Here is a 13,242-nt window from a genome sequence, read left to right on the forward strand (position 1 = left end):
AAGTTACTTCACTTAAAAACAGTATACATACATGAGCAAGAATAATAAATTGAAGTGAAGTTAAAAAACAAATACATGTTGGCATAGGGTAATAATAATATATAAAAGATAAATTGAAGTGAAGTTATACTTGATGAAGTTAGAACCGAACAAACCGAACCGAACCGCACCGAACCGATTTGTAATGGTTCGGTTCGGTTTTGAATTGTAGGTGGTTCGGTTCGGTTGTTCAAATTTTAGTAAAAACCGACCCGAACCGAACCGTGCTCACCCCTACCCCCAAGTAATAAAATACCCATAAGATATACAGATTTAGGGAGTAATCTGCAAATAGAATAGATTTTTCAGATATCCCAAATAAAGTAAAGGTGGAGGAGGAATTGACAAAATGTGACAAACGTATAAACATAACACTATCGACTATCGAGAAAGCCCAAGCCCCTTTCGAAGCGAGAACGCCATCGGTCTCTCTTTCCTATTTTCCTCCCTCTCTCACTCTCCTCATTTACCCCCAATTTCCTCCCAAAGTTTCCTCCCAAATTCTCAATCTCAAAACCCTAGCCTCCTCCATCACCGATCACAACCTCTCATCGGAGGAGATCGCCGGCCTGCATTGCTCCAGTCCCGATGGAGCCGCCGCCAGCAGCAGAGCTCGCCGCTCAAAGCACCATGTAAGAAGATCAATCTCCGTTAGGGTTACGAACGTTTCTGTACTGATTCCGTCAGTTTTGACGGATTCTGTTTGCAGGCTTTGTCTCTTTGCTGGGAGTTCGTCGTATCAGGACCCTGACGTGATCGAGTTAACGGGGCCGTCGACTTCTTCTTGGAGTTTAAGTAATCAGAAGAGAAGGAGAACTCAGGTTTATGAAAAGAAAATCTTTTTTTAATCTTTTTTTTAATAAAATCGGTTGATTGCAGCCCGATAGATTATCTTGTCGTTTACGTTGTCGATAGTCTTGTTTTGTATAGCTAAATCATTGTTTTATTCGTACGTTTGGATCATGTGCTCAATTGATTTCTAGAAACTTATCAAAGTTCTATTTTGATAGTTGAACTTTAAAGTTTAAGCTAAGCTTTAACTCTATATCATCATTAAGAGTTCAGAGGTTCTTGTGGGCATGCACATGATGTTGTGTTTGATATACTTAACTTCCATTTTCTACTGTGCAATGAGCAATCTAAGGTTACAATTGCATCATGTTGTAGTGACTGTTGTTATTGTTGGATTTGGGTGTGGATCCAAACTTGTCAGGCGAGCTTGAGAAGATCGTTAGGTGAGCTCGAGGTCGAAGTTCAGGCGAGGTCGAGCTCCTTCAGGCGAGCTCGAGCATTGTGCGGGCGAGCTCGAGATCAAGTGAGGTCGTCGGCGAGTTGCAGGCGAGCTCAAGGCTTGCGTCAGGCGAGCTTGAGGCGACGTAGCTCCGCAGGCGAGCTTGGGTCAATGCAGGCGAGCTCGACGAGGGTAAAGCAGGCGAGGTCGATGCAAAATCCAGGTGAGCTCGAGGTGGCTTCTTGCAAGCGAGGTCGAGGCGCCCGCAGGCGAGGTTGAGCGCGCGGCGACAGCCTGTCGCCAGCCTGTCGCTAGGGTTTCCCTATAAAAGGGAAACCCCGTGCACAAGATTGTGCAGCTTCTCCTCCTCCTTCTCGCGTTCTTTCAGTGGCGACAAAGCTCCTTCTCTCTCTTTTGCAATTCTCTTCTTTCTCTTTCAGCTCACGAGATTTTGAGGGAAGAATTTAAAGAAGATGGAATTTATTAAAAGGGGGTTTAAAGAGAGTAGTTATTACTGTAGCTACACTAACAAACTTGTATTTATTGAGAGATCTCAAGTTTGAGATCTGCTCTTGCATTGTAATTTCTTGTTAATTAATAAAAAATTAATTGTGTGGCTCCCGAGGACATAGGCAAGTTTGTCGAACCTCGTAAATCTTGATGTACTTTTTTCTATACCGTATTTTTGCTGTTCTAGGGGTTTAGTGTAGTCCCTAGTATTCCCTAACAACTGGTATTAGAGCCTGAAATGATTTGGTGAAAATCAGATTCAAGTGGGAGCGATGGTCGCAGATGAAGAAAATATGAGATTAGAGAAGTTCGAGGGAACAGATTTCGGATTCTGAAAAATACAGATAGAGGATTATCTATATCAGAAAAATCTGTATCAACCCCTTTCGGGAAAGAAACCGGATTCTATGAAGGTAGATGAGTGGAACCTTCCCTCGGAGTTATCAGATTGATGTTAACTCGTAATGTTGCGTTCAATATTACGAATGAGAAGACCACGACGGGTCTTATGACAGCACTCTTAAATATCTATGAGAAGTCATCAGCTGCAAATAAAGTTCATTTGATGAAGCGATTATTTAATCTGAGAATGACGGAAGGCGCTTCAGTAGCACAACACTTCAATGAACTCAACATGGTCACAACCCAATTGAGTTCAGTTGAAATTGAGTTTGATGAAGAAATTCGAGTGTTGATATTTTTGTCTTCCTTATCAGAAATCTGGAACGCTACAGTCACAGCTGTAAGTAGCTCATCGGGAAGCAACAAGTTAAAGTTCGACGACGTTCGTGATCTGGTTCTCAGTGAGGGGATCCGACGAAGAGAGTCAGGTGAAGCTATAACCTTTTCAGTATTACATACAGAGTCAAGATATAAAAATTTAACCAGAGGAAACGAACGAGGCAAATCAAACTTCAGAGGTAGATCAAAGGATAGGAGGTCCAAATCCAGGAATCCAAGCAACAACTCGAAGGCTGTCAAGTGTTGGAATTGTGAGAAAACGGGACACTACAAGAATCAGTGTAAGGGTGCACAGAAGGAGAAGGAGGTGAAGACAGAGGTGAATGTCACTTCCACCTTAGGAGGAGACGACGTATTGATATGCTCTTTGGAAAACAAGAAAGAGTCTTGGATGTTAGACTCTGGAACGTCGTTCCATGTTACTTCTCAGAAAGAATTCTTCGAGAAGTATGTACCCAAAAATCTTGATATGTATACCTTAGTGATGATCAACCGTGTGCTATTGTGGGCAAAAGTGTAGTGAAAATAAAGTTGAATGGGTCAATATGAGAGCTGAAGGATGTCAAACATATTCCCAACGTGAGAAAGAACTTAATATACGTAGGTCAGTTGGCTGACGAAGGATACACTACGACCTTCCATGGAGATAATTGGAAGATCTCAAAGGGCGCAGTGACGATTGCCCAAGCCAAGAAGGCTGGTACCCTATATATGACAGCAGATGTACGTTGTTTAATCTCAGTTGTAGCAAGCAATGAGACTTTAAAGTTGTTACTCCAGAGACTCGGTCATATGAGTGAGAAGGGGATGAAAATCATGCACACAAAGGGAAAACTCTCAGAACTGTAGTCAGTGAAGATGGACATATGTGAAGAATGCATACTTGAAAAACAGAAGAGAGTCAGTTTTCAGACAAGTGGCAGATCCCATAGGAAGGAGAAGCTAGAGCTCGTTCACTCAGATATTTGGGGATCAACCACCACCGCGTCCATTGGTGTGAGACACTATTTTGTAACTTATATCGATGATTACTCTCGAAAAGTGTGGGTCTATTTTCTGAAGCATAAGTCAGAAGTATTTGAGGCTTTCAGGAGATGGAAAGCCATGATCGAGAATGAGAACGGCCTGAGAATAAAGAAGCTCAGGACCGACGATGGCGGTGAGTATGAAAACACCGAATTCAAGAAGTTCTGTTCTGAGCACGGGATCAGAATGGAGAGAACCGTGTCCGGCACGCCTCAGCACAATGGTGTAGTTGAGCGGATGAACAAAACGTTGACAGAAAGAGCCAGAAACATTCGTATATAGTCAGGCCTACCGAAGCAGTTCTGGGCAGAAGCGGTCAACACAGCAATTTACTTGATCAACCGAGGTCCATCGATTTTATTGGAGCACAGAATACCAAAAAATGTATGGTGCGGAAAGGAGGTAAAACTCTCACATCTCAAAGTTTTCGATTGTGTAGCTTATGTGCATGTTAGTGATCAAGGTAGGAATAAGCTTGATCCCAAGTCTAAAAAATACACTTTCATCAGTTACGGTGAAGATGAGTCTGACTACCGTATTTGGGATAACGAAAATAACAAGGTGATCAGGAACAGAGATGTGATATTCAACGAGAAAGTGATGTACAAGGACATGCATAAGACAGATGACTCAGAGAGCGAGTCAATATTTATAGATACAGATGATGTCCTGAGTAACCTTTCGGAAGAACCCAATGCAGAAGGTCCTCAACCAGAAGAGCTTGCTGGACAGAACGGTGCGTAGGAGCCCGACGCACCAGCTTTAATATTGAGAAGATCTTCTCGTCTTCCTGTACCCAACAGGAGATATATGAACTATCTGTTGCTGACAGATGGAGGAGAGTCTGAAAGCTATGATGAAGCTTGTTAGAGTGGAGATGCGAGCAACAGGAGTTCGACGCACCAGCTCCGATATTAAGAAGATCTTCTCGTCCTCCTATACCCAACATGAGATATATGAACTATCTATTGCTGATAAATAGAGGGGAGTCTAAAAGCTATGATGAAGCTTGTCAGAGTGGAGATGCGAGCAAGTGTGAGCTTGTCATGAAAGATGAGATGAAGTCTCTCATCTTAAATCAGACGTAAGAACTAACTGAGTTGCTCACGGGTAAGAAGGCATTCCACAACAAATGGGTGTACTGGGTAAAAGAGGAGCATGATGGCTCCAAAAGATATTTAGTCCGGCTAGTTGTTGAAGGATTCCAGGAAAATAAGGGAATTGACTACACCGATATTTTTATTCCCGTGGTAAAGCTAAATACTATCAGGACAGTGATGAATATTGTAGCTATTGAAGATCTTCATCTCGAGCAGTTAGACGTGAAGATGATGTTTCTTCACGGAGATCTAGAAGAGGAGATATACATGCACCAGTTAGAAGGTTTCTCAGAAAAAAAAGAACATGGTGTGCAGACTCAAGAAGAACTTGTATGACCCGAAATAAGCCCCAAGGCAGTGGTACAGGAAGTTTGACAGCTTCCAGAAGTGCAACGCCGATCAATGTTGCTACTTCAAGAGATATCAGTCTAATTATATGATCTTACTACTGTATGTTGATGATATGTTGGTTGCAGGTGCAGATATGAATGATATCAAAAGTTTGAAGCAGCAACTGTCAAAGGAGTTTGACATGAAGGACTTGGGTCCAGCAAAGAAGATCATTGAAATGCAAATCACGAGAGATAAGAAGAGAGGTCTTTGCAGTTATATCAGACAGAGTACATCAACCGTGTTTTATAAAGATTCAATATGGGCGACGCCAAGCCAGTCAGCACACCATTGGCCAGCCATTTTCGTCTATCAAAGGATTAATCTCCTCAGTCGGAAGAAGAGAAAGAGAGTATAGCTAAGGTCTCTTACGCCTCAGCCATTGGAAGCTTGATGTACGTAATGGTCTGTACGAGACCAGATATTGGCCATGCAGTGTGAGTGGCCAGCCGGTTTATGTCGAATCCAGGAAAAGCTCATTGGGAAGCGGTCAAATGGATTCTGAGGTATCTACGAGGCACTACACAGAGATGTTTGTACTTTGGTAAGGGAGATGTGGAAGTGTAAGGGTACGTAGATGCAGACTTTGGAGGTGAAGTCGATCACCGAAGAAGCACCACCGATTATGTATTCACTGTCAGAACTACAACTGTTAGTTGGATGTCACATATACAGAAGATTGTCACTCTATCCACTACAGAAGTTGAATATGTAGCAGTGACTGAAGTCAGTAAAGAGATGATATGACTTCAGGGTTTATTAACAGAGTTGTGATTCAAACATGAGAAGAATGTTTTGCACAGTGATAGTCAGAGTGCGATTCACTTGGCTAAGAATTTCGTATTTTATTCTAGAACGAAGCATATTGGGCTTCAGTAACACTTTATCAGATCCCTGTTGGAAGATGACATGTTAAAACTGAAAAAGATTCCAGGAAGTAAGAATCCAGCAGATATGTTAATAAATACGGTGATCATTCAGAACTGGAATTGTGCGTAACTTCAGTTAGCCTTCATGCATAAGGTGATGAGGGCGAAGCCACACCACACAGGAGAATGTGTTTGTTGAGATAGCCTGCTGGCGACGGTTTGGTTTCCAAGTAGGAGATTGTTGGATTTGTGTGTGAATCCAAACCTGTCAGGCGAGCTTGAGAAGATCGTCAGGCGAGCTCGAGGTCGAAGTTCAGGCGAGCTCAAGATCAGACAAGGTTGTCGGCGAGTTGCAGGCGAGCTCAAGGCTTGCGTCAGGCGAGCTTGAGGCCATGCAACTCCGCATGCGAGCTTGGGGTGATGCAGGCGAGGTCGATGAGGGTAAAGTAGGCAAGGTCGACGCAAAATCTAGGCAAGCTCGAGGTGGCTTGCTGCAAGCGAGGTCAAGGTGCCCGCAGGCGAGGTCGAGCGCGCGCATGGCTAGCGAAAGCTTGTCGCCAAGGTTTCCTTATAAAAGGGAAACCCCGAGCACGAGATTGTGCAGCTTCTCCTCCTCCTCGCGTTCTTTCAGTGACGACAGGGCTCCTTCTCTCTCCTCTCCCGGTTCTCTTCTTTCTCTTCAGCTCATGAGATTTTGAGGGAAGAATTTAAAGAAGTGGGAATTTATTGAAAGGGGATTTAAAGAGAGGAGTTATTACTGTAGCTACGGTAACAAACTTGTATTTATTGAGAGATCTCAAGTTTGAGATCTGCTCTTGCATTGTAATTTCTTGTTAATTAATAAGAAATTAATTGTGTAGCTCCCGAGAACGTAGACAAGTTTGCCGAACCTCATAAATCTTAGTGTACTTTTCTCTATACTGTATTTTTGCTGTTCTAGGGGTTTAGCATAGCCCCGGGTATTCCCCAACAGTTATGGTGTTTCTGTAATTGATAAGTGTAAACATTGGTTTCGGAATAAATAAAGCCATGCCACTTCTTAGGCTAATCACTTAAGTGGCAACTTTAAGAGTCAAGGAAGCTGGTAATTAAACACTTGAAATGGCTATTTCTTTTGTTCCACTTGCCTTTTTTTCAAATAACAGCTTGCCAAAGTGCAAACTCCTTACTCACAAGTTACATTGATAGTCATTTTCCCCTACATTTAACATTCTGAAACTTTAATTCAGAATGAGATCTTGGGTCATTAAGTATATTTGTACGCAAACAACATCAATAGGGCATTGGGGAGATGCAGTTTTGTTCTTGTGGTGAAAAAGAACATCTAGGCAGATGACGAATGAACCATATAAGGCTTCAACAACTGATGCTGAGGGGGGAAAAACCTTCAAGTGATGGGTCTTTCAAATAGGAGTATAACTTCTTTTTTTAACTGAAGTATGCTACTCAACATGGCCCTTTTATGCAAAGGGTGTACAGTAAAGGTCATATTGATTGGTAACACATTATAGATTAAATAGAGCAGCTTGTTTCCTCAGGTGCCTTAGAAAACTTCCCCAGGTCCCTTAAAGCTATGAACCTTTTACCAAGTGTCTTGAAACAATGCAGTAATCACTGTTTTCCAGACATATAATTTTGCTTTCATAATCTACTCACATCACGGTAATTTTAAAGGATATTCTTGGTTTGATGTGTTTTTAGCTAAATCTAGTCACAAACTGAAGTCACTTTGAACTGTTTGAGGCGCTGTGTTTGATGTATAAGTGAAATTTAGGTTGTTGAACTTTTGGCAGAGTTAGTGTCCGTCTGTATAAGGTAAGGTCTTTTCTACATAAGGTAAGGTATTTTCTGTTGAGGTCTTTTCTGCATAAGGTAAGGTCTTTTCTGTTGAGGTGTTTATTGTTTTGTGTCCTCCCTCCATTTTTTTTCTAATCCTTTTGTTTCCATAAAGCCTAATAATAATCTATTGCGTTGAGATTAATCAAAGAAACTCAGTAACTGTTGCCTTTTGTAGATCCTAAGGACAATCCATAACATAAAAAGGTGGAAATTTGTCCTCATTACAGTGTGATGATTTCTCTGTTCTCTTTTGTTTTAACTTTCAATTATGCTGCTATTTAACCTGCCGTGCAAAATATATTGGACTTAATTTTTTTTCATAGAGGAGATATATATTTTGTGGACTTGCCTTGTTTCTGTATTCTAGGTTGTCCCTCGTGAGGTAATTGACGTGGATAAAGATGATGATCCAGAAGTCATGTTTATTGATGGAAGTTCTTTGGATTATAAGGACAAACAGTCTAGGAGACGTGGCAAGGATCTTGAAAAGCAAGTAAAGGTATGTGGCTCTTCATTTTGTGTCTCAAAGTTTTCTTGATCAGAATTGATTCTAATTTTAATTTACCTTAAAAAGTTCCTGTATTGTTTGCTTGTGCAAATTTAACAATGTATGATTTATACAATGAGTTAGCCTATAAACAAGTGTGTTGAAGTATAAATCATCAATGACAATGTTGACGTTGCTCTACTGGATATTCTAAAATGTTGAAATCTGGACTGGGTTTCAACTGTCTTATGGATATGATTCTGATAACTGATAAGTATGAATATGATTATGACTGTTATACAGGATTTGGAATTTGATACAGATGTAGTCTTTTAGTGAGTATACTTTTTGTTTGGCTGCTAAACTTTGATTGGCTGCTAAACTTTGATTGGCTTGGATCTGATGATGTGTATTATGCTTGCAGAAGCCTGTGCGAGACAAATCAAGTAGGATGCAGCCACAGATCGTGATTGAAGAAGATGAAATTGACTTGAAATTCAAAGCATTTAAACAGTTTGATACTGTTCAAGGTAATCATGACCATTATTATGCAAATCCAGAGAATGTCAAAGGGATAAGAATCACAAAAAAGGTAAGTTCATAAACTTTTTGGCTTATTTTCCTTTTTATTCCAGTTTCAAGTATATTCTTGTATCTTCATCTAAAGGCTTATTTATGACAGACATCAAAAGATTGGGCAAAGAGGATTCAACACGAGTGGAAAGTCCTGGAGAAAGATTTACCAGGTGAGATTGGAAACCCGTATATTTTATGTTTCAAAACAAAAAATGAATTTTGCGATTATACTTGCTCTTTCTGTTATTTTCTTGTAAACTTCAGAGTCTGTGCTATCACCCACTATCGCTGTTCAAGGTTACCTAGTAAGCATTACCCCTGTATTTTTATATTCTCTATGTTCAACTGCATGTGTGCATTCATGAAGTTCTTTGGGTGTGTATGAGTGTAGCTATCAGTCATATAATCTCATATGATTAAGAAAGTAGAAAAAGAATACCAGATGTAATCGGTCATGTTAAAAGATGAAATTTGAATTTCCAGTGTTGTTAATCCGATAGTTTTAGTTGCTTATAACGTAGCACAGTTTCTTCGGTAGTAATATCTTCATTCTGGAACATTTTTGCACTATAACTAGTATTATTTGCCATTCGAGATGTTTTATGGTGCTGTCTAGATTTGTAGCTTGTCAAAGTGAAAAATGGTTATAAAAATTGTCTATTCTTTTTATTTTTTATTTTGGGTGATAACATGTGCTATATCATATGACAGTGATATGATATCGTCTTACTTCCCTCATGTTTTTTTTAATACTTCAACAGAAACAATCTTTGTCAGAGTTTATGAAGATAGGATGGACATTCTGAGGGCTGTTATAATAGGACCAGCCGGAACTCCTTATCATGATGGTCTCTTCTTCTTTGATGTTTACTTTCCTCCTAATTATCCCAATTCTCCTCCGGTAAATGATCGAGCCCTTATTTACTTTTACTCAATTCAAACCTGAATAACATAAGAATGGTACATTACCACGCCGGTGGACTTCGGCTTAATCCAAACTTATATGCTTGTGGAAAGGTTTGCCTTAGCCTTCTAGGTACTTGGTCTGGCAATGGGTGCGAGAAGTGGAATGCATCCAAGTCAACCATGTTGCAAGTCTTAGTGTCTATTCAAGCTCTTGTCCTGAATGCGAAGCCTTACTTTAATGAGCCTGGATTTGTAGGGTCTGAAAACACAGAACACGGGAAGAAGAATTCCTTTGAATACAATGAGAATACCTTCCTTTTATCATGCAAGACAATGTTGTATTCACTACGGAGGCCACCAAAGGTCAGTAATATGTCACATCTCTTCGTAATATATGGCAGTGCAAGTTCTGTGTGTGGTAGTCTTATTAGGCAGTTTTGGGATTGGGTTCAGCTGTTTCAGTATATGTTTCTACTAAGATACTAGGAATATCGAGAAAAAATGTACCACTCGTATAGGCTTAACAAAAATCGTGAATTATTTCTCATGTAGTAATAACACTACTGCTAGAAGCACTTATCTAACATTTTCTTCCAAGTTGGCTGCCAAATGTTAAAAACAACGAGCTATTCCAATGCGACTAGCAGGACATGCCTCACCACTATTCTATCACTTGGTAGCCCACTTAGCATTTAGCAATGAGTTGCTGCTTCATACCCATAATGTGTGCGTGGGTTCATGTAGAGTTGGTTAGCTTTTGGGTTAATTACAAAAAGTCCCTCTAAGGGTTGTAGGATTCACATAAAAAAAAGAGAGGGTAAATTACAGTAAACCCTCAAAAATGTTTAGCGTTTTGCAGTAGACTCCCAATAACTTTCAAAATCGCATTAAATCTCAATAACTTTTGCAGAAAAAACCCTTTCAAAAAACGCACTAAACCCCCCAAAATAACTTTTGGAATTGCAGAAACCCCCAATAAATTTCTTCAATTTTGCAGATAATCCCCATAAATTAGAAATAAAAAAGCATTTTGAAAGTTCTTGAAGGTTTAGTGTAATTTACCCAAAAACCCCTAAAGTTTGGAATGTAACAGTGTAACACCCCTCGTTTCAAATTTTCAATCTAATAAGGTCACATGAATGTCACGTGACTCATTTATTGCCAAAAATACCCTTAACCCATCTTATTTGGGACACAACATATAAGGTTATTTGTAAGGGTATTATTGCCTTGGTTTATCAGTTAAACTTTTGCACTTTGGGAAGAGTGTTGTCTAATTCTTATTTAAGTCCAATCATAAAAAAATGGAAAATTCCCTCCATGCAAGTTGACATATAGTGTCTAAAGTGCCTTAAAGTAAAGTGAAATGAATTTGACTGATGAAGTACATGGTTGAATGTAGCGTACTGCTTAGGTGTATGTCTGGTGCATACAAATTATTATCATATAGATCTGATTTAAGCATTTCAAAACCCTTCGAAGCGAAGGTCTATCAGATTCTTAACATTCTAGATCAGTTATCTAAACAGCTTGCAATTTTCAATCCTTTTATTTTCCTACTCCATGCATAGAGAAGAAATTTAAATCACTTGATTTTTTTATTTTAGTTTTTAGTTTTTAGGTTCCAACTAAATGGAAAATTACTACTGAAATTGCATTGTACATCCAGAACTCCAAATCGTAAGTAGTAAAATTCTGAAAACTTATCTCTACGTGACTTGCAATTTGTAAGGGATCTCTTAAAAGCTCCAACTTATGACTTGCAATATGTAGTGGATCTCTTAAAGCTCCGACTTGCAGGCAGATACTCGATGCATTGAGTCAACCTTCTAGTCTCACTAATTATGGACCATTATCATTCTTGTTTCTTCAAGGGTACCAGGAGTTACGCTTACATTCGTTTTTACCTTATTGACGATAGTGTAACGCTATCGTCCCAGTATAGAGACAGATGAGAAAAGAGCAGATGAGGGAGAGAATCCTCACGATTTTGATCTACATATCATACTTGAGTCATGATAAAAAGATCATGTATTGTGAAAATTTCCCTATGTAAGTATAACCAGCTACAGAATAAACAGGTAACATCTAAATACAAAAGAATCACAAGTTTTGAGGACTTAAATAATTAATCGCCACCTATTCATCTAAATACAAAAGAATCACACATTTTGAGGACTTAAAATAATTAATCGCCACCTATATGTAGTTGAAACCAATTTACCCCAAGATTCTTTTCTTTATCTGTTGGACTGAGTTGCACATATTCATCTTGATTCAGCTGTGGGATTGAACTTTGTTTGCACCTGCGTTATGACTCTCAATTTTCAACTCTGTTATAAACTAAGCAGGTTATCTTTGCAGCATTTTGAAGATTTCGTCGCTGGTCATTTTCGCAAGCGTGGACGACCTATCCTTGTTGCATGTAGGGCTTACTTGGATGGTGCGCAGGTTGGATGTTTAGCTGGAGGAGGTGTACAGGATGTCGATGAAGGCGACAAGAGTTGTTCACCTGACTTCAGAAAATCACTGAATTTGCTCTTTAATGACCTGTTGAAGGAGTTTAAAGCAAAAGGAGCTGATTGTGATGGATTTCTTCCTCATCAAAATCAAGACAGAATCATCAATGGAGCAGCAGACACCACCCTTAGGCTATAAGATACCTGTTTGGATGCAGAAATTATCTTGCAGTGGAGAGAAGACAGTCTTAACTATAGTTAGTTCGAGGAAACCTTGTAACTAGGGCACGTGCATATCTAGATTGCTCTTTTGATGCTTTGATTTGTTGGTTATAGGAACTGCTTAGATACTTTATAGCATTTCTAGGTGCAGTTGGATGGTATTTATAGGTAAAATGTTCCTTTCCCCCCCTCTTGGGGATATGTATAGGTCTGCTTCAGTTAGGTAAAGTTATTGCTCTAAGGCTGGAAACTATGGGGCGCTTCACTTCAGGTATCAAGATTTCTTGTGTCATTTCATCTGTGCCATCGTCGTATTATGTTTTCTTATGTTAGAAATGTTTGCAGATAGAAGAAATGATAGTGGCGGAATTTACCGGTCCTTGTAATTTATGCATAGGTGTACTAATCACTATAGTTTTTCTCCATTAGCAAAAAAGAAACGAAACAAAAAAGAAAATAGTTGTGTATAAAACATATATGTTTTAAAGTATCTAGCCACCAACTTATTGCGATTTAGTTCATAATGATCTATTCTATTCTTTAAGGTCTCGTTTGGCAAAGGGTTAATAAAGAGGGATTAAGGAGAAGGATTAACATAATTAGCCTATTTGATAATCTGAAGGACTAAATTATTAATCCGTTATATAAATTATATATTAACCCTTATGATCATTTTTAGTGTTAACTCTTAATCCTTCTAAATAGGAGTATTAGTAAACCCCTTATTTTGAGGGGTTAACTTATTTTAATCCCTCTAAAGGGATTAGCTTAACATTTCTATATATTTTGTGTTTGGCAAATTATAGAGAGTTAACTCATTTTAACCATATATAGATTTTTTGTGTTT

At 39.2% G+C, this 13,242-nt stretch overlaps 1 protein-coding gene across 2 annotated transcripts; it reads left to right on the forward strand.

The window, feature by feature from the left end:
* LOC109848528 (putative ubiquitin-conjugating enzyme E2 38) lies at nucleotides 438–12,687 on the forward strand. 2 transcript variants are annotated; one of them, XM_020418080.1, is made up of 9 exons: nucleotides 438–671; nucleotides 749–860; nucleotides 8,113–8,244; nucleotides 8,657–8,824; nucleotides 8,915–8,978; nucleotides 9,570–9,709; nucleotides 9,766–9,844; nucleotides 9,971–10,077; nucleotides 12,079–12,687. In XM_020418080.1, the coding sequence occupies exons 1-9, from the start codon at nucleotides 628–630 to the stop codon at nucleotides 12,370–12,372; spliced, it is 1,140 nt and encodes a 379-aa protein (XP_020273669.1). In that variant the 5' UTR covers nucleotides 438–627; the 3' UTR covers nucleotides 12,373–12,687. The 2 variants fall into 2 exon arrangements, with proteins under 2 accessions (XP_020273669.1, XP_020273660.1); XM_020418071.1 differs by having other exon boundaries at nucleotides 9,766–10,077.

This window comes from Asparagus officinalis, chromosome 1 (genome assembly GCF_001876935.1).
Source record: "Asparagus officinalis chromosome 1, Aspof.V1, whole genome shotgun sequence".
NCBI lineage: Eukaryota > Viridiplantae > Streptophyta > Magnoliopsida > Asparagales > Asparagaceae > Asparagus > Asparagus officinalis.

Excerpts from the sequence above, each read along its gene's own strand:
- LOC109848528 (XM_020418071.1), top strand. The coding sequence starts at position 628 with ATGGAGCCGCCGCCAGCAGCAGAGCTCGCCGCTCAAAGCACCAT. Across the intron at positions 672-748 it reads CTCGCCGCTCAAAGCACCAT|GCTTTGTCTCTTTGCTGGGA; the intron begins GTAAGAAGATCA and ends TTCTGTTTGCAG. Across the intron at positions 861-8,112 it reads AGAAGAGAAGGAGAACTCAG|GTTGTCCCTCGTGAGGTAAT; the intron begins GTTTATGAAAAG and ends TCTGTATTCTAG.